Here is a 22913-nt window from a genome sequence, read left to right as displayed (position 1 = left end):
AGAAAATGATGTCATACACGGGCTTAAAGGCAAACGAAAATCGGATTACCTATCGATGCAAGCTTTCAGATTGTCCAGCCCTATGCAGTCACTTTGCAATGCACATTGTCTCGTCTGTTTATTGTTTTTCAACACTGAAAATGATATCACAGCTCAAGATTTAAGGTCATTTCATTTTCGTTCTATTTACAACACACAGCTGAAAGGCACAACTCAACACCGTCAAAGTCTTTTCTTGGTGCACAGATTTCCATCCGGGCATGGAACAGCCGTCTGATTTGTTCTGGCATCAGGGCTATAAACCTCCATCTCACTTTTGAAAAGCGGAGCATGGATACGTCATTATACCGATACAGCGACAAATTGTTTAACAGGATTTTCTCCCCGAGGTCTGGCTATATAAGAGAAGTGGCTGTTTGATTTAATAAGATTTTCGTGCTTATACATAATATTCTTGGAAGTGTTATCTATTCGTGCACATCTCACGACCGCAGCGGTCAAAAATGTCTATAACTGTCAACTTGCATAAAATCTGAAGTCGTAAAGGGACTCAACTCAGCCATAGGTACTATTATGTACTTCAGTAAGGCCTGAATGGTAACATTAGTTGTCCCAAGATCTGCAACTCAGGCCATATTCGAGTATTAACATTCACTCCTCTGTTAGCCTTTTAATCTAATGTCCTAAAAGACCTAACACTTTGTTTTGAACTGGACTTGCTTTGAATAATAGTTATATTTTCTAACAGTGTGATTAAGGTGTTCGAAAGATTTAGTAAGGCGCTTTGATGATCGAACAAAACCATGGACACCATTATATCGTCGTTACTGTATTTATGAGCCTTCACATTATTTTCTCTCACCATGGCAGGTGATGTTGTGTTGAAACTTGGAACATAACAAGAGCTTCTGTATTATCTACGCGCGTAATTGGCTTCTGATAACATCGAATGTATTATCCTTGGAAATTTATAACCAATTTGTTGGAAACACTTAGCCTTAGCTAAAGCTAATGTATGTGCACATAATATATACAAGGGATTGGACGATTGAACCATGTACCGCTATTCCTTTCACAATATAGCCAGTGCATGTCATAGCGATAGATTACCATCTATGCCAAAGGACACAGCAGCAAAGCATTTCAAGATATTTCTGTAGAAGTTTGTATTATCAGTCTGGCGCCCCGTCATATCGCCAGAATCCGTTTGAACCTTTTGGCTATGGGTAGTACGTGTGTGCCGCGGTAAACTTTTACAGCAAACAAAGTAATTTGCAGGATTCATGTGAACTGGATTCGATTTGTTTGGGAGTTGTTTTTTTTTTTGGATGAGGAAATATATACTCGAGGAAGTAAAGTCGAAGTGGTTGCATGGCGAAGCAAGCGTTTGGGAACCATTCGGAGGTTGTTGAACCATTTGTTTAGGGATGCTCCCCCTTATGCGGGTGTTGAGAAGTTATTAGGCCTCAACGAAGAGCGTACAAAAGCATACCAGTTTGTGTACTTCTTCAGCAGAGTTTCTTGATTGTGTATAAATTGTATGTTTTTTTATTCCATTTCAAAACTTGAATGGGTTCATTGGATATACGTATATTTCTACTCAATTTCAATTTTAATACCCGATGATTTCCACATGCTAGCATTTATGGTAAGTAACATAGACATAAATCTGATGGATGTGCCCATATGCCACAACGACTTTATAATGTAGGTCAAAAATGAGGTTAACGTGATTTGTCGCTTTCATATTACAATGCGATTTGCATATTAATAATCGTGAAGAAGATATCCCTACGTGCGATGTGGGCTGGTCGTCCAATAACGCTGCTTCAGACAGCGGAAATATGAATCTATAATGGCGGGCACAACCGAGCTAATCTCATGCCTGGCCACGACTGATTTGACCGGTGCGATCGCAGAATATAGACGCGAATCAACAAACAAAGCCGTTCTTACGTGATGGGCATGCGTATGTCAAGTTGAAACATGACATTTCTTTACTCTTTCTGTAGAATGTGAATGAAGGGTCGATTACAGTGAAGGCATCTGCATGGGACCATTGGTAGAGAACACGAAGGTGAAAATGTTAAACACTGACAAATCAATACAAGAAACTCAACCCAGCTGTCGCATCGCAGGCAATCATTCCACTGCTAAAGGCAGTTTATTGTAAAAAGAAAATCAAACCTAAGTTTTGTTGTGTTTATCAATAACTTATACAACATTTACAATTCCTCGATTAGGGGCGTTTGTTGATATATGCTCGAAAGATATCAATTAGGTTTTTTTATAAGCCAATTCAAAAGGCCTGAATTCTGAAATAAAACCCTTTTGGTTGTTATTGTCCTCATTCGTGTCAATCAAATAATATATAGGAACTGTGGTAAAAATCTTTGAGGTCAACAAGTGAAGCCCACCAATTGGTGTGTACATCAAGACAAAATGAAAGTTATAGTAAATGAGAAACTAACCTTTTCAGTGTCCTGACCATTTAAATCATATCAAAATCTTACCACAAGCGCTGATTATACAGCGATTTTTGCAAATACATCGGTGAAATGCCGTTCATTTTGATTGAAGGCTTGTCCTAAGTTATGTAGATTTGGTCGCGTGCCTGGCCTTCTTGGGAGGTGTTTTCTATATACACCAATCCCAACCCTATCGATATGCGACCATCTGCGGCAAATGACGGAAATTATCATATTCGTTTGCCATCCAAGGCCACGGCGGTTTGTAAGTGGCCTCTGAGAAGACATTAATCCAATCAAACAGCAAAGATTATTGAATTATTCCCCGGAATTGGCCGGGCAGCGATGAAAAATCACGAGATGTAACCGGGCGAAGAGTATTCAAACAGATCATGACCCTTCGCGACTTGTCACGATTGTCGACAACGCCCATGCTGGAAAACTGTATACAGCATCAATACATTACGATTGCCATGTACAAACAGGCGATGAAGACCTTGAAACCGTTTCCTAAATAGTAATATATACCGTAAAAATATTAAATACGTTGGTCCGTCCATTTAGAGTTAGCATTTTCCATTTTGAACCAAATGGGTGGCTAATTATAATACTTACTTCTGGTAAGAGGATTTTATTTATTTTATCAGTGCGAAATTACATAACAGCGAAGAGCACTTTTAAAAATTAACTCAAAATAGGAGACTACAATTATTTGAATTTAGATCATTACCACGTTTATTCCATGCTTAACCTCATAAAGGTTTGAAGACATTAGGCCTATGTAGCTGTTCAACATTTCACAGACTGATTCGATGTTACCATACAGTACCCCGCGCAGCAAGTGCGAAACGAGTCTTACTTTTTAACTTGTGATTTACTGATTATACTGAGTTTAAACGGCGGTTTAATACCGCACAAGCCGTGATGCATGGGCTCTCGACCGATATGAATTAGTAAACATTACTGTCTCAGATATTTATGAATTGTATATAGATCTCCTTTCTACTTGTTAGATTGAAGAGTTTGTTTTCGTTCACCATGAGAACACCTCAGTCATGAGACCAGACCCATTCCAGCATAAATGCAAAACAAGTAGTCATGTCTGTCTTTACTTAATGGCTTAACTGCCACCAAAACGAGGTTCACGTGCAAAAACAAATAGTCTTTCGCCTAGTTACTATCTAGTCTTCCAACCTGCTATGGAACGTATTGAAGTTGCCGATGCTTGTCCGTAAAGCCTCGGTATTTTAAAACTAAAGATGCCAGGCGCGGATCCAGCCCCCTCCCAGTTTTTGATTTTACAGAGGCCAAGTGTCCGGAGAAAAACCTGTCTATATTTCAGATATTTTTGCTGATGACCCCTCCCCCCGCAAAAATTCCTGGATCCGCCCCTGGATGCAAAGGACCACATCCACTGTCAGCTCTGAACGGATTTAGTACCAACTGCTTATCCTGAAAATTAAGTCAACTGTGAAGAGAGATTAGCCGACATACCAAGAACTAAAACGAATGCTGAACAGTAATCGTGCATGGTGAGTTTATGTTTTCATCTTCCTTTTAGATTGTGCGAATAAATTCTACTTTCTATCGAAGGGAACAACGCCTTATCAATGTTTATTTTGATAGGTGGAATATATTTCACTATATAAACTAGCTCACGTAGTATGAAATATAACTCAACTTGGCTATAGTCGAGTATGATAAGACTATTACCAGACGTGGGCTGTGTAACGACATTATGATACAGCGGTTGTCTCGCCGGCGATTAGCCTACATATCCAGCCGCAATATGAAAAGGTTAATTTGATTAATGGCCGAGCATATGGTATGGCAATGGATTTTATGGGATGACATGTAATAAAGACTGGTTTTACAGGCCAGGGCCACATTAATACAACCGTTTAGTGTTAGCCATAAAACCCAGACTCATTTTTTATTTATGATTTGTCTGTTGAAAACCTTAACTTAAAAGGGTACCATTGACTGTACTTTTCTTCAGAAGGGTAAAAACCAGAACTCACGAAAGCGGTATAATCAAGTAATTACAAGTCACCATAAATTTTCATGAGTCAGTCACAAATCAGTCACTTGTAAAATCGTAAATTAATCAAATATTATCAAGTCTCAGTTCAAAAAAATAGCTAGATGTAGGCCTATAGTTAAATGGACTGTGGCAAAAAAAAAAATTCTATTGTCATTTTCATTTTCTATTTCTTGTAACTATACCTTTTATTCGATCTGTGATCACTTTTGATTGACCTGTTTACAATATTGAGTCGGCAAAAAGCTTGGAATAAAGATCGGGATATCTTTAAAACACACACACACACACAAAATGTCCTTACATAATTCATTAACTATTTCCCCCTAGAAATCTGGGTGACAAATATTCACGAGAGATTTATGAAGTCGCATTGTCAAAGCCGATGGTGCCCTAGGCATCAACTTGACCTACCCTGACTTTACAGAATGCCCGTAAAATAGGCCTTATAATGGTATTCAACCGGACTTGATGATGCCCAGCCAGCGGTCACTTTTGACCATCAATGGAGATGCCAAACAGGCTTGACCACATCATCATTGCCGTTGTCAAACTTAGGCTGCGCCTAAGGGTTCGGCTTAGCCTTTGACTTCAGAACCATATAGGGCCTATAAGCCTTTAATGTCCAATCAAAACTGAAAGTCTCGAATTTCGGCCTCAGTTATAGTTGTTGTTGTTTGTTCCTGAAGCAGATCATGAGTATATTTATGAGCCTGAGTTCCAACTACAGGGACCTTAAATCTCCCGCGGCCATTGCCGGAACAAAGCCGAGCTTCGGACAAACCCAACCAGGTCACTATCAGAGCCAGATTACCATAGGCTCTTGGTCTTCGTTGCACGTGCAACTAAATTCGTATATTGGGAATGTTCACCGTAGGAACACATAACATTCTTGTAAGTTCTTGAATTCGTGATTTTTTTCCCGGCGAATTGACCTCAGGAATATTGCAATTTACATTACCCTAAAACAAAACCACGTCTTCAGAACTACATACTACGTTTAACACTACAGGCAGAATATCCTTCCTGCGGCCAAGCCCGACCAAAAGATTTACAACCACTCGAAAAACGTACAAGGTCATTGAAATATCAGTCTCTGGATGAGCAAAACTGATTAGATTAGTGATGGAAATCAAATCTTTGCTTCAGCCCCTCCTCATCATCAGCAAGACAGACAAGACGGAGTAAAGGTGGAGCCTACAGCTAAGATGTGAGATGCGTATTGTTCTTATCATATCAGCATCATATGGCGCCTGATTTGAGCACAGACTTGGTCAAATTTAATACTAAAACGCCGCAAAGCGTTTTGGGGCTGATTTGTGCCGTATTGTGGTGACTTAACAGTAATATTACACGTTGTTTACGTTAGTGTCTGGCACAGATACAGTCACACTGCATCGACAATCAGCTGGAGATGAACAAAAGAGTGCGAAACCAGTCTGCAGGAAAGATATTGATTAGTTGTTGATCTTGATGCGCTGGCCTTGGCCTCTACATGCAGATGGCCCCAAGTCTGTCAAACCTCATCGTCAAAACTGAAAAGAGGAAATTGATGAGTCGCCAATAAGAACAAGAATAGATTCGGGACGTTGCAGCATCAAACACTCTTAGTCAGTGTACTACTTGTATACTTTAATGTTTCTCTTTTCTCCAAGGACATCCAATTTCAAGAATTAAAAAGTAGAACGAAAACTCCATTACATCATCCTTTTTGCAATTACTGCGGTGATAATCAACCTCATGAAGCAAATCTCTTTACTTTATTTAATTTCTGAGGCACCAAACGCCAGATTAATCGTTTCCAATTCAGTCGGCTAGACGAACCATAGTCAAAGCTTCCCAACCGTAATGTTCTTAGAATGTGTATCATAATCGAGTTACATATGCTAAAAGAGGCTTATTATTCAAGTCCAATGCGTTCTAATCAGTGTGTTCGAAACGCGCAGTGGATCAAAAACAAATCAAATGAAAGTCTTGCTGAAAAAAATGGTTTAGTTGCAGCAAGGCTGCAAAGACATACCGCCAGCATGGTTTCGAGATCTTTTTACCTTAAAGACGCAAAGGAGTTATTTGGAAACAGGTTCGATAGCCTCTGCTCTTCGTCAAAATTTTGAACAGCTGAGAGGGGCGAGTACAATTCTAATGAGCAAATTTTCAGACATTCAAGAAATATTTTGTTGCACTTAAGATAATATTTTCACATTGAAAAAAAGTAAAGTGACAATTAGAAACGGAATATTTTATGGATTTGAAATGCAGGATATGAGCTGTGGATGCAACGTGACCGACCGGAATACGTCAAAAGAGGAACGTTTAAAAATCAGTCTTGATTAGGATTATCCGATAGACACTTTGAAGCTGTTAATTTATAAGAAAGGAGACCATTCTGAATTGAGTTGAACTGCAGCTTAAGAAAGCTCACGCGAGGGGCTCAACTTCCTGCGTTCTGTAATCATTGTGTCCCGGTAGATAACAAAACGGTCCGTTTACCGTCCGCCACACATCTTGATATTAGATCGTCAGGCATAGCTTAAATTGCCTTGGATCATTCCGTGTACATCCCGTCTGCCACATTTCATCACAGCCTTCCTCTTGTCTTGTATTCCCGACACCCAGTAATATCCAGGTGAATACCTCCTGAAATGGCTCTACCATTTGTTGGAGTCAGGTCTGCGAGACTAATAACGGAAACAACACGTAGCGCACCGCCTGATTGCGTTACATAATTGTAAGCGGCTACAAGTAGGGCGAGGTGATTCATGCTTGCAAGACTACTTTGAGGGTTGTCCGAATTTAATAGTGATCAAAACAAACAAAGGTATTGGAACCAACCAACACATATGGCACTGACCGATATGATTACAGTAAGGCATTTGGATTTATATATAACTTCATCACCAAGAAAATATCAAATGTTCATCAACCAAAACAAACAAACAAATAAACAAACACACATTGCATAATGTTCGGCGCAGTGTGTCCTCTCTTTTCCTCTTTGACCTGTGTTTCATTCCGCCCAGAGTTGCATGGGGTTTAGGTTGTTAGTCTCTGCTTGATTCCGTGGGTTTCAGGAATATTTAGGTCCATCTCCCATCTCCAAATCTAAACATTACTTCGTCGTTTTTTCTGCAAAGTTACAGTGCTTTTGTCGCTTTTGAGGAATCCCTGGTCTTACTTCAGAGATTCATAATACTGATAAATTGAAATAGCACGAAATTCCACTTAGTATCGTACACATAATTACGTACTTGGAGCAATGTGCCTATGAAGGCTATGTTAATACTATCAGAAATATCAGTATGATCCCTTCATGGAACAGTCGTTGTCAGTACACATTCACTCTATCCTCTTTTTCCTTGTTTGACGTCACATTGCTAAAGGTATCAGTTAGGCCTACCACTGTGATGACAAGGGCTACATCCCATCGGCCGAGGGGCGGTTGATCCCATCTATGTCTGCTTATCCACAAACAATCAACATTCAACGAGGTCCCAAACCTTCATTGTCACTACCATCGACGTGTGTAAGCTTAATGACCCGCAGTTCCCCTTTGGTTGTCCTGGGCTATTTTGGTTTTTAATGACCAGCAAAGTCTCTAATTTCAAAACAGGACTGGTTTTGCTTTGCCTTGCTGTAACTTTATATACAATCAGAAATTAACGGTCAAGAATATCTCATGCGGGTTTGCGAGGAATTTGGAAAATACACATGCGTACATCCAACTACTAGGATTTTTTGCATACAGCTGTGGACTGGTGCAGAATACTGAGTGTTTCCAGTACAGGATGGTGATCATAAGTGAATGATTGTGTGGTTGCAAAACCATGACATTGGGCTAGCTTTCGTCATGTACCGTGAGTGAGTCAAAACAAAAATGACCTGGGTTGATGATTTTTGTTCTTAAAAAGCAATTAAATTTGATACACGAATGAAGTATTTCTGGAAAGAACATTTCTTCCACTCATCTGCAAAAAAAAATACTGAAATTGGTCAACGCTATCAGAAGTTATGCATGTTTTACTAAAAGGAACTATTTCTTTATAGCTGTCCACGGAATGCCATTGGAAGATATTGAGTTGATTACACACATGCATTCAAATTCAAATGAGACTGTAATCATTTGAGTCAAGACTAAAACATTGCTGTAACTGTCTGATTTTGTGCTTTGAATCTGAGGAGCAAGTCAACTTCTTTTATGAAATTGATGGCCATTTTTTGGTCTGTTTTCCTTTGCAAGATTTCGTTCATATATGGAGGTGGGGAAACGTTTATGTTTCGTTGTGTTTAATGAGTATCCATCAGTTCTTAGAACGGTAAATGATCATTGGTGGACAGCTGAATTTTGTGATTTTTTTTCTCATTTAAATAGACATAACTTCGGAATAGAATATGCAAATTATATTACGTGAAATGTTCACAGTTACTAGTCAATAACATGTACTCTATCCCTGTTATTTTTGTGAAATGGAGCAAGCTACATTTTTCTAATTTGGTCACTTTCATTTTTTCTCACCTTGAACGTAGACTGTACACAACAGATAGATCTACCTAAAGAAAATCACATGTTTAATATACATTAAAGAGACAGACCTGCTAAAAAAAATTAATTTACCAATATAATATTGGTGTGAATGTATTTCTTATTTTTTAAACCCTGTGTTTACGGTTAGCATATGTTGTCAGGTTTGTTAGACTTCATTGCCTTAAATCAGTGAACATTTTTTTGTAGTTTTATGATCTGATTAAACATAACACTCTTTCTCCTTTAAACACGTTCATTGTACTTCAGACGAGCACAGTGATTTAATGACAATTCCCACTTAGCACGATGGCATGAATTTCTTGCATGCGACCTTATGATCCGTCCTTCCGCAGATAGGAAAGGTTACATAGTTGAATTGAATGTTGAGCTGCTGAGCTGCAAGGAGGAAATATTTATGAAAAACAAGCCGTAATGTACACTCGAGCACAGAAAAAATGAAATAAATCTTACGAACGGATATCCAAAGAATAACATGTGCTTCAATATTATTGGAGCCCACTTTAAGCATACAGGCAGATGCTTATGGCCAGATTCACAAGTAGCCCCACGAACAAACAGATATGCATGAGCATGTACCCCATGTATGTTGCACATTGCCAACCTTGATATGAAATCACTTTAATGATTTTCACATCGTCACTGCCAGTGCAGCGTATGACAAGATTAAGGCCACTCGCGCGTATTGGCCCTGCTATCTACTGCAGTAGATAGCACGGCCAATGCGCGTGTACTGGTAGAGTATGACGTAGCTGCCAGATGGCTATAGTTGGTATACATCGGTGCAGGCACTGCTCGCAGTCTGTCTACACTTGTGCACGAACACCTCCTCCTGATGTGATGCTCGTCGTCAAAGTTGTATGAGTGTGTCTGCTGAACGAGTCATCAGCTTACGTGTGACGTGAATTATTGGTGGAGATCTGGAGAAAGTTCCTAACAAACTATTTGACGCATCCAAGGTTGCTACAGGCGCAGTCGGCTCATCATCATTATTGTGCTGTGAATGGTGGATCTGTCAACTCGGCACTAACTTCTTCATAAAGGAGCCGTTGAGTTGCATGTTTAAAATCCTGTGCTCCGTTTAATTTTTTTGCAAAGAGGTGCACAGAAAGGCAAAAAGGAGAAAACCTCGAAACTAGCGATTGCACACTGATAGCCATCCTCCAGTAATCGCCTTGTGGGCTGTGGAAACGTCTTCAAGAGGCCACTTTACAACGGGAGAAATTTCTCCACGATCCCCGAAGAATTTCATCGCAACTAAGCACCTTGTACCGGTTAGCCAATAATAGCTGACACTGTACTCGTCTGGTGCCGATGGTGATACAGTTGGAGATTGTTTTTTCCTTTCTGGTAGAACAAGCGCGCCATCAGGTCCTATGGAACAAGGGACAATCAAGTTGCGCGTGAGTGATGATAGGCGTGCTCTACTATTTTAATTTGATTTAGCTGGGCAAAGGTTTACGTGCTACTAATTAGCTCTATGGTCAGAGGATCCTATTAATTGATATCTGAAGGAAGCACCATCGGTGCCAGGAGCCATTTCGAGATCCATCAAAACTGTGGAAGGTCCAAAGGTAGAGTAAGTCTTGCGACCGTGTTCTTTACTCTAAACGCTGGTGCCAGTAAGATGCACGGACCTGCATTCTGCTATTGTTAGGATCAAACGCGGTAAAGGAAGAATTCTGTCCTGCAGAGGCGTTTGTATTTTCAATGGAAAGCCCTTGTTACAATAATTCTGTCGATTTCCATAAACAATACAACTCTACAGCTGGACAAACATTTTCCTGGAGACTGACGTGAGTAAAGCCACCGTTTTAAATCTGCTTCGGCGGGAGATGCAGTGAAATGTCAATCAATTAACGATTCGATTGCCCGAGCTCATCCCCTTCTATTTGTCTTCTTGCCCGCTGCGAGTAACCCCAGTCGCGGGCAAATATACCCAGCACCCTCCCTGACAGTATTACGTTTAATTTTGAAACAATTACTGCACACACCACGCGCAGGAGGACTTGTGAGCTTTCAAGAAGTTCAGTTCACGTCAGTTTGGCATTCTGTGGACACCGGGCCCCTACATCCCACACGCTGGCACCGTAATTCACATTTCATGCCCACTGCGCCCTAGACGTTCAAAGCTATTCTTGGATCAATATTTGACAGTAGTCCTGCTGCACTTGCCCTCGACTGCGAACCCAGGCTATCGACTAAGCACCACTGGGCAGCAGTGAGTGTACCACCAGGCGGTGAGTGGGGGCGGGCAATACCCTGGCTCGAGTAGCCTCGACACCCAGCTCTTCGCAAAACCAGTCATCTATGCTGACACGCGACGGAATCCATACACAGATGTTAGCGTGCAGTCGCTTTGCCTTGGAAAAAAGATGAGACCAGTCAAGCATAGCAATGTACCTCACTGATCCACGCGAGGTATAACTGATGCCGTCTGTTCATTTCTACGTATGTATGCTTCGTTGCAAATACACGTGGTATAGTGAATTAACTATACATCTATAACGTGGGCTGAGACATATTTGTTTTGACGTAAGAGAAGACATTTAACCATTTAAACAATATTTATATGGTGGTATTTAAGCTCTGTTGGCTGTAAGATCAAAGGCTGACATTATCTGGTTATATGACGATAAACCTTTGGTATTCTGTGAGCTTTCCGATTGGTTTCTTTTGCAAATATCAAAGGAGAATGACACCGAACGACAATTATTACTCCCCACTTTCGTTAGAATACCCAGGAGTCATGCTTCGTGGATACTTGCTCCGAGTGTTCGAACCTTAACAGTGGACATTGACAATGGAGGGCATCCCGATGGAAAACCTCCCCTCCAATCCAGCGGGGTTGGTAGCCCAGTCACCAGCCCCGGCACCTACGGTGCTTGAGTTAGACGATGCGCCCCTCGTGGAGGTCCCACCTACCCCTAAACGAAGGAGCCTCAAGGCGCAGTGCGTCTACTACATGCGCATCTTCCTCCAGTTCATCTGCTCCTACGTAGGTCTGACTGCCATCCTCGCAGGTTACCTGGTCTTCGGCGCCTTCGTGTTCCAAGCCATTGAGGCCCCTGTCGAGACGCGAATGAGGAGTGATATGAGGGCCGACAAGAAGATCTTCTTCATGAAGATGTACGAGGCAGCTCCTGTTATGAAGAGGGAAAACTGGACGGAGCAGGCCCTTTATGAACTGAACTTACTCCAGAAGGACTTTATCCATTTCTATAACTACGACTTGGAGGTAGATGGAGTAAAAATACAGAAGTGGTCCTTCGTCGGCTCTATGCTGTTTTCTCTGACAGTCATCAGTACAATCGGTAAGTCCATAATTATATGATAAGGAAAGCGAATGCAATAACTACGGCAAAGGAACCGTTCGAAAGAGGGCTTAAATTGAAAACCTCGATGTGAACCCTTAGGCTAAACCCATTGCATCATGCTGGTCAATGATCTCTTTACACCAAACACTGAAGAGGAAACGCACAGTATTTTTGGGTAGCTTACCGCGTGTATTTTGTGCTCAAGCATCGTGCGCACCCGAAAGCGTTGACCCTTGATCACCCTGATTACGACAGTTACAATTTCTTCTAACAAACAAAACAAAACAAGCTATTTCCATTGTATGAAGTTTGCGTCAGGAATAACAGTAAGTCAGATCCTTTCAATAGAGTCACACGATATACCTAGCAGGCCAAGAGAGAAAAAAATCTCACCAAAACACCGCCAACAGGGGACAATCACCCAGTGCAATTTGATGTAGCCTTTGGAGTGTCTTTGATACTTGAATGTCCCCTGACATTTACTCACACAAAAACGGAACACTTTTGCGTTTTCTGCGCATTGCGCTTGGGGTCCAATAAAAAAAAAATGCATTCGTTAAAAAAAGAGTTTATGTCACTATTCAAATCTCGAATAGTTATTACACAATATGGAAATGTTTATTGTCTTTATTCCAATGTATATTTAGAATTACCTGCTGTGACATGAGCTCACATTCCTGATCAAGTCATGTTGTTCAGTCATTATCTAGCGAAACATGAATGTTTTTTTTTACATCATTATGCGATGGGTAATGTAATTAAAAAGGCTCATTCAGCTCCATCGAGCACATTCTTCAATCAAATGTCACGAATGTCCGTACCCATTTGGATAGGTTTGCACCCACGTGCAATATAACACGGCCATGCTCATAATTTTTCTGGCACCCTTTAATAAAGCACGTTCTCTATGATAGTTCTTTCGGAATATTGGGGGAGCACTCTTGGGAATGTAGAAAATTAATTTATGTGGTGCCAACCGTCATCGACATTTGAAGAGAAAGGCGCACATGAGCAGAAATGAAAGTGACAACCCAGTTACGGATAGTGAGTACGTACACGGGTTTTCAAATTGGAATGGCATGGGGAAATAAAAAAAAAACACATTTATTGGATACCACATCTTCTTAAGTTTGCGCGCTGGCAAATTAGAATGATTAGGATGATTTTTTTCCCTGTAAAATCTAGTCATTTTTGTCTTGTTACTGTACAAAGTTTGGACACGTCGTCGTGATCACAACATACACTCTCTAGATCTGCCATCGCAGTCGCATTTAACACAATGTCATCAATCTTCTTGAATGATTAATAGGGGATTGGAGCGCATTAGTGGCTGAGAACATGATTCACAGCGATGTGAAGGGTTCTAAAAGCTTACACTACCAATTATTGTCGTCAGTGCGTATAATATTCGGCTCGGTTAATTATCAGCATCCAGACTCCAACTAGTCATAGTATTTAATACCGGCCAAGCACATATTTATTCCCGTTCATTAATACCTTTTCGGTCAAACAAATCTAAATTTGCCGGTCTTAAAGTCAAAACAAGTCAAAAATTTTATATTTGCAACGATTTGTTCAACAATTTTACTTCATGTTTTCGAAACACCCATCTAGCTAAATTATGGAATGTCCATATCGCGAAAAGTCGTAAACTGCTCCTTATATGGAGATTGGTGCGCGCGTACGCGCGCGATGTGGCGCAGAACGCAGCTGTCTAGTAATGTGAATTTAGGTCTATGCAATACCAACCTCGTCCCCAGGGTGTCGCGCAGTACGCGCCCACCACTACCTGCTCTCTCACCTTTGTATTGGATCATTTGCATGTGCAAGATTTTTGCACACGTATGCAAATGAGGAACAGTCTGGTGCCTGGATATGCGTTATACATTAGCGTTTGTTTTTGTATGCGGTGTCTGGGGTAAAAACAGAGTCAATTTGTCGCAGCGCGAGCACGGCGTGAGTTACGAAAACACGATTTTTGAAATCAAACTGTTACGATCTTATCGAGACAACATGCAGTATCATATTTCATATTAATATGAGCAAATTGGAAAGGAAATTAGTATTTTCGAGAAGGCGTGGACGAATGATCGCGAAAACACGTACTGCACGTTGTGAATATAAAGCACCAAGTACACGATAAAAATCCATTACTAGCCAATTGCGGTATCCAATCAGGATACAGGAAGAACGTTTCCTATCCAGGGTTTACTATTGGAAACGCGGTTGGAAATAAAGTAAGCACTGGGGACGAGGTTGATGAAATACTGACTCACTGGTAGTGTTGCGCATGCCTACTTGAGAAATGTATAAACTGACTTAATAGGTACTTAGAAAGGCCATTTTTAAGGGTGCACTCTTTGATTAAAATTGTGATGAGCTTTGAGACATTGGTATAAACACCACATTATATATATTTATTAAAGCGTGCCTCGTTTGAAACGAAACAAGAAGTTTCGATAGTAAAGGGCAGGGCGATTGGTGTTGGTTTTTAATCAATTTATTTGCAGTCAGTTTATTTGTACTGCCTTTTTTCTCCTTTGGTGACGAAAAAACAAAGACCCAACATGTATAATGCAGCATGCTTTTGTAACAAAGGAAATACAAAATCACGCTGTGTCTTAAGCATGGTTATTGTGACTACAGGTTTGGAGATGGTTGTAACAATAACAATATTGTGTCTGAGAGGAATAAACGACACTTCTGTTGACTTAGACAAAGGTGGGTTGGTGCATCTTGCCATCTTGCCATTTTGCGTTTCGAATAGTATTATAGGGTTTGTTTTCGAAACCTACCTTTTGTTTTCGGCTTCGGGTTTATCGCCCACTTCTTGATCACTGGCAGGGAAGCATACAAACGCTAAATATTCTAACCAAATAGCATTATATATCATATTATTGAATGTTGCTGAAGCAGAGCATGCACCATCATTTAGCCGGAGTTGCCGAGGTCAGAGGCCTCTGAAGACGAAGACAAAACGAATTCCGGGATTTGAAGAGGCCCATGGACGAAATCGGGACGGGGTGAAACTGCAATTACGCAACCTCCCCAAGTTCAGTCATTCAAAATGTCTGCAACAAAAACAAAGCTCCAACCGTATAGGACTTGATTGCAGCTGTCAGGACCCGACAGCTGACTAAGAGAGATGGGTAGAATTGCCCTGGAAATCGAGGCTCACATCAAGCCCTTCATTTCCCTGCTTCATTTCATGTAATTACAGCGATTCAACTCGGGGATCCACTACCGATGATGCTAATGTGTAGCCGTGTCATTTTCGGCCCGGCCACTTAGCGGTTCACGCTGAATGACAGTGCGGATCTGGGCAAGTCCTCCATTTGAAAACAGTTGTGCAAGCTGGGATTTGCATGTCTGTGCTGAAAAGCGAGGCTCGAAAAGGGTGGTACCCTATATCGCGTAGGCGACGTTACCTCAAACAAGGTTGTGCAACCTATAATCAGCTTTCTGTTATCTGACTTCTCTTGAAAAGTTGAAAAGCAATAAGTAAAAGGCCACATCTTCAAGTGAGAAAAATACAAACCAAACATAAGAATAAAGAAAATGTTGTATGACACATGAAAACATTTTTCAGATGTTCAACCATTAACTAAAGAGACCGAGCTGCTGACAACCAGACCTTCTTTCGCCTAAATCCTTATTGACACGAAAATTAAAGCATAATCTGAAACATCAGCATGCATACCGCAAAGTGAGAGAAACACATACCAATCATAAATCTGGAGACTTGTTTGACACATGAAAACATTTCCAGATGCTCAGCCATCATGACACACATGATACCAATATAATGTCAGCCGTATCGCATGCACACTGCATCAGAATGTTAAGCATTGCCTAGAGCAACATTCGGTTGGTTGTGGGCTATATAAAACAACAATTTAATAAAACGCCCAAAGGAATAGATAGATTTTCAAAAGCTACTCCATGTGTATTGGCTGTATATCACAAGATATCGCTACAGTATCACAACAATTTCAGAGCTCGGATGATTAAAAATGAACTTGCTCCCTTGATTTTGTTTGATTCAAGCTTGAGATAATACCTCGGCAAATATAATCTCATCATATTTTGTCCGGCAGATGACACCAAGCAGTTCATGCGTAACGGGATGAGAGACGATCTCAGGGGTGGAAGGATGGGAAGGGGGGGGGGGGTACTGATAATCACATTAGGAACCAAACTCAAGTTGAATGTTGCTCGCAAGATTATTAATCAACTATGGGAGATGAAATATTTTTCACAGAGATGAAAAGGTGCGGGCATTTGGTCGTTTGGGAATGCAGATTAAAATGTGTTGCAACGTTCCTGCCCGTTTCCGGGTACCTGCAATATGACGTCATTATAATATATCATAAGCACTCATCCGTTTTAACTTGCGGAGCTTTTGAGTGCCTGGGGAATTTCGGTACTTCAAGCTTAAAATAGAAAAATTAATTATTTGAATTTCTGAAGCAATCCACCTGTAAAGGTACAAGTCTGAAGCTTAAAAGAATTGTACAATACCTAAACCTCAAAAACAGGAAAAAGATATCAAATCCGCTAGTTTCCTACACCACTTTTGTCGCGCAAACTCAAGTAAAACTAAGTCCTACCGAAGGCACTGATGCTCGTTTTTTTCCCCACTATTGTCTCTAGAATCGTATTTGGCTACCCTTCCTTCACAATTTCGCGGGAATTAATTCCTTACAAATTGTGTAACTCTCCGCGAACCATTTTCAGTTGCATCTTAAATAAGCAATGAACCGCAGAAAGAAATAAGGTAAGGAGCAGGATGATTGGTTCTTCTGTGACTTATATTGGGCCGCTTTGCGGATTTTTCATTTGGACGTTTACTTTGCTGTAAACGATTAGTATTTCAGTTTGAAATTAATTTTTGTCGGGGTACCACACCCAAAGAGCACAGGTCTGCGAACCTATTTCATAAGAAATCTTGCTTTATCCGGATTGCTCGTGTGTCAATATTTAATTGATATCACGGTCTGTGGGCCCGGTATACATATCTATTATCAATAGTGTTCATAGACGGAGTTTCTTGAAATCAAATCTCTCAGCGGCATCTACTCCCGACTGCCAGCTGACATAAAGCAAAGTGTCTTCAGGCGAGGCGTCGGTTCATCAAAACGTTGACATAAAAGGGTAGCTTTCTCTTAATCATTTCTAGTGTTCAAGATTTACAAGACAAGTTTTCTAATGTATGTATCTTAATAAGAAGCTAATCCTGTTTTGGAAGATTGGTATTAGCAAAACAAACACACAACAAACAGTACCAATGCTGTTAATTGGATTGTTTAAAGTCGCCCCATCTTTTATCTATTCTCGATCGACGGTAGTAAGCTAATAAATCCACCGTGCCAAAATATTGAAGTAAACTTTTTATCTGATTAAATGAGACATCCGAACATTTTAATTCATCATTATTTTCAAAAACTTATTTTAACAGTTAATTCGTGAGTATTTTGTACTTCTTACATTTCTTGTTATTTTTGGCACTTTTATGTCAATGAGCGATTCGTGTAATCTTAAACGAAAATGTCCATGTAGTTTTGTTAATTGCCTGCAAATTGTCGGTTGTAGGTCTACAGTATACCTTTTCTATGATAGATGCATTGTGTAAACCGTTGACCCAGGGAAAACATTGGTATCAATTAGAAGAATTCTTAATGACAAATGTTAAATTACTCAATTATGAGTTGATATGTGACGTCAAGATACTCTTGAATTCAGTATCGATACCGTATGTCTGACTCAACATGACATTCGACTACACACGTCAGTGTGGAGGAGTCATTCCTGAAACCGAAGAGGCAGGGCATCCGAATTACCCTCGCTAAAAGATACCTCCGAAATTAAATGTCGAAAAGCGCACGTAGACCCCGCACCACTACGGAACATTTCCGCACCTCGAACAACAAAATGTCATCCGTCCTGGCAATTTGGTGATTATGTCTGCTCAAGTGACTTTATTATCTGATATTAATGCTAAAAGGAGAGACAATGGTGCCCACGGGAGGGGTTTACATGAATGAACAATTATGCAAACAAAATGTGTATGAAATCTAAAATTCTTTGAAATTACACAAAATCCAATGGTATTTAATGGGCTTATCAAACCCTGTATTTGTCTCTCTGGCAAAAGTGGGGTACTGAGCTCACAGTCAATATTCGGTAACAAATACTTTTTGTCTTCAGTTAGAAGAAATTATCCCCGCACCTCTTTGAAAATAGCAGATCTTGCACCTTTTCAATTCCATTATGTCTGTCAACTGTTCTTCAGTATTGTTTATGATAAGTATTGATATATATATCTTGTGCGAGAGTGGAATCATTTGGAAGAAATATGAGATATATTCCTCGATAATTAATTTCGGTTTGAAGAATATTTCAGGCACCCTTCAATCCTTCACATTGTGTATAAATTCCCTCAACTTTACACGTATAAACTAAAAGGAGGATTAATTTGCAACGGAAGAGGTATATCAACCCTTTAACACCCCTCCCTTTCTAAATATGCATTACTGATATTACATACAGATTAAAGTAGAACTATAACCTTGTGAAGATATGTTTAGTATTCGTCCATTTATTTGGACTTGAGGGGATCAGGTGATGTAAGATCCTAAATGGATTCAATGCACATGATCAATATCATCAAAACCTTAGAAAACTATGTAGTTTTTGTTTCGAATGTGCTGGAAGTGTATTTCGCATGCCGCAAAATCACCCAGAGGCTGTGGTGTTTTCGTCTGTCTCGCTCGCTTTTGGTCAGGCAAAAAGGGGTCATTTTCGGACATCGTGCATCAGATGTAAGTTCGCTCTATATTTGTATACCTCAAGCCTAGGTGGCTGTGGCGGCGAGCAAACTACTGCCCGGTGGGCACCGTCTGTCCTCGGCTGTTAAGTGTGGCACACTTTGTCTTACCCTCTTTCGTAAAGATGTGTTGAATCTAATAGCCCTTGATTAATTATACTATTTCAGTCAGTTTTTGAGGTAGAAACCCTTTGTATAGTTCAGTGCAGTCTTAACGTCCACCTCAACACAGGTTCACGTTTCTGTGAGTCGAATTGTAGTCATATTAAAAAAAGAAAAGAATGCAAATGATTTCGAATTGGTATGTGGGTAGAGGATCCTAAGCCGTTTAGCACTTCAAAAGGCAGCATTGACTTTGGTTTCGATGCAAATAGGAAATTCGTCTATCGGCCTCAACCCTTGAAGGTTAATCCCAAATATCTCCGAAATGAATCATGTAGTTCTCCCTCTTTTTGTATGATACAGTTCAAAATATAATGTAGTGAGAGTGCTTTAATTAACATAAGAGGACATTTGGGGTTTTTTGTACATGATAATAGGCACCTTTATGTCTGGAAACTCATTTAGACTGTCGGTACTTAACGACGAGCCATATTATATAAGTCATTTATAACAAGTCATCCACTACCCATGATGTCATATAATCATGGCTAGTAGATGACTCGTTAGAACTGAAGACAAAGTGCTACGCCATAGACGTTATGAAGCATTTGTAGTTAACGGCTTCGTTCTGTACAACTCCAGTCAAAAGACCAGACAGTTTTACCACTCGTAATTACCGCAGTGCATCTCCGGCTCTCGTATAATAAATGCAAAAAACGCGAGAGACGCTTCGCTTATGATTCGCAGCGGTGACCACTTCGTATAATACCGTCAGACCTCCTGACACTAATTGCATACGACACAAATCAAATACCATGTGCACTTTGCAGCCCATTATTCTGTAATACACGCATGCATTCTGTATAATTACAAATGTTAGTTACTTTATCCGGTCATTATCATTTATTTCCAGAAAATAAAACCGAAAATCATGGTTGTGAATAATATTATTGAAACAAAAAGACACATTTTGCATATTTCAATTGAAACAAAACCCACCAGGTTTGTGCTACTACCCGAATTTGTCTGTGATTGATCGAAGCCTCGCTCGAAGCGAACAGACCTTTTAAACATTTTGGTGGAAAAATTTGGGCTTAGATTGTTGGCTCGAAAAGATTTTCCCTTGGCGACACTAAATCTTGTTAATCCGACTTCGTTATTCAATGTATTATAAGGACTTTTGTCTTGGTAACGCTAGTTGAGCGTTTTGTTACTCTTTTTGTTTTCAAGCTTTTTTCAAGGGCATTCAAACTTGTGTCTGTCTTAAAAACACGACAATGGTCGTCACACAACCTGCTAAACATGATCGCCATTTGGCAATTAGGTCCTTCGTGAGTTTTTAAACATTCGATTTGATGACCTGGACGACACACAACCCTCTCACCAAGAGCTGACGGTTTTAGGCAAATTTGCTGAAACAAACCCTGCTTAGACGAGCAAACACCGTTCGTTTGATTTGCCATCGTTACACCCTACTTTGCAAACATCCCAGGTTATGATTCCAACAGTAAGAGACTTTGATATCATTGACACTAGCCCAGCCTAAATGGTATGTTCCTTCCTATCACTCTGTCGTTGCGAGTGGGATTTAATTACTCTTGCCAGGGTAGGACACGGAAATCAAATAGTGGCGCTGATCGCTATGATTGCTCAACTCATACACAGTTCCGTAAAAGGGTGTAAAGGTTGAACGAAGCCCTGTTATTCACCATGATACACGTCAAGCTATGTCTAAACACAAATACCAATTTGGGGACAGAATTTTTCATTATTCGGTTTCATTAATTTTTGGAACGATTACTCAGAATTTAGCATTGATAGCATGAATGGGTTTAGGATTTTGAAAAGGCATCCGGGATCCGGCATTTAGTGTTTCTTTTCGAGGGAGTAAATTAAAAAATAAGTTTGTTAAAGTGAACCATTTTGTTAATTCTTGAGGGCACCGTCTAGATTACACATTACACATTGAACTATTTTAGTAAAAGAATGTGCACAAAAAGTATGGAAAGACACCTCGACCCCTTTGTATTGGTCCCTGATGACAAACTTTGAGCTATATTCAAAATAATTGATTCCGCAGCTGACTTTGTTCTTGCTGTACTGTACATAGGTTGTAAAAAAATATACAAACACCTATTCAAAATTAGAGTGAGGTCGGTTTCACAGGCGAGTAATCATGAGCATGTTCAATGAAAGATAGCAGTCGAAATTGGGCGTCCGGTCAGTTTATATTGCAGGCCAGAAGAGGACAATTTGCTAAACTCAGATTGACGTGAATCCCCAGTGAGTCTCACGTCAAGCTTCTCAGCTGCGTCCTGTCTGGCAGCAGTCTTGGAGAATTTCACGTCTGTCACGTCAGCACCGTCATGAATTTCTTTATATAAACTAGACTTAGATTCTCACTTGGGTTAGGCAGGTGCGTTTACGGGGTGTCTGAGGTCTCGGCATATAGACGTAACGGCATGTCTTAGGCGGCGTGCCCGGTGATTATTATGCAATTTGAGGTTGTGTACAAAGTGAAGAGTACAACTTTAGAGACAGTTGTGGATACACTATGTGGAGTGACTGTCTCAAAACAAAAAGGTGGCTCTAAGGAAAACCAAGAACAGTCAACTCGACGTTATAATCACTATTGGTTTGTGCTCCTTTCTCCTGATGGTAAAAGCGTACTGCCATACTGACCCTGATTCTTCTCAAAGAACCATAGAGATAGTCACTCGGTATGTTGTAAACTTTGCATTGAAGGAGCTCTGTGGAAAATTAAAAGTTGTTACAGTACTTATCTTTGTTAGCTTTACCTTAAGAATCCACTAAATTACCGAAGCGTGCCAGTTTAGCATCACTTACAAGCCAATCGTGCTAAACAGGCCCATTGAATTAATTTGTTGGAATCGAATGAAACCAAGTGCCAACAAGATTTACTTTAAAAGGGCCTCTGTCGGTCACAGATGCTATCTGGCCACACGTACGTGACTACGTTCTATCATAGAGCAAGGAATTCCTTGCTCTATGATTCTATCTGGAGACTGGCAATCGCACGATATTATTCGACCTCAGCACCTCTCTGCAAGATTTCAGCCGAGTATAGCCGTAGTGCTGAGAGCAAGCTGTGGTATGTTTCTTGTGCGATCATGGGCGAAGCATGTCGGCATCCACAGACGGTTAATTTCACCGGCGGTAATGTTCTTAGTAAAACGACACACCGGGGAGACAAACAGCACGCGTTTGCGAGGCCACAACGAGATCGTATAATGTCGTTACGCAAATTCCTCTCACCAATTACATTTTAATTGGAGTTCCCGCTAAAAAATAAAGAAACCCGAAGTTTCATGCTCCACCAAAAAGCGGGCTGGGGAAAATGTCAAAGGCGCATAGCTCCAAAGGGGAGCTGGTCCTTAAAGGGTTTGAAGTGAGCGATTATCAAGTTCGCAAGCTGACACATTTTGCATTATTGTTGTTCGTTTATTATCTTATTCTTGCTTTACCTCGCTTGTTTCTCGTTATTTCTCGTCACGTGTATGTCATTACTCAGAATTTGCACCAAAACTCTTTGTTTTTTAAATATCTGTTGAATTCAAGCATTGGTGAAGCACAAACTCTCGAAAAACATCCAACATTT

General features: G+C 40.3%; 1 protein-coding gene across 1 annotated transcript in view; it reads left to right on the top strand.

The window, feature by feature from the left end:
• The first annotated feature begins 11852 nt into the window (after positions 1 to 11852).
• LOC119723210 overlaps positions 11853 to 22913 on the top strand; it is a 40455-nt gene continuing 29394 nt past the window's right edge. Inside the window, exon 1 of the mRNA XM_038193772.1 lies at positions 11853 to 12363. Within this exon, the coding sequence (XP_038049700.1) occupies positions 11853 to 12363 (511 nt within the window). The remainder of the gene's footprint in view (positions 12364 to 22913) is intronic.

This window comes from Patiria miniata, unplaced genomic scaffold, assembly GCF_015706575.1.
Source record: "Patiria miniata isolate m_02_andy unplaced genomic scaffold, ASM1570657v1 HiC_scaffold_16, whole genome shotgun sequence".
In the NCBI taxonomy this organism is placed as follows: Eukaryota; Metazoa; Echinodermata; class Asteroidea; order Valvatida; family Asterinidae; genus Patiria; species Patiria miniata.
The sequence above is the reverse complement of the archived record's forward strand: the minus strand, read 5'-3'. Positions and strand labels throughout refer to the sequence as shown.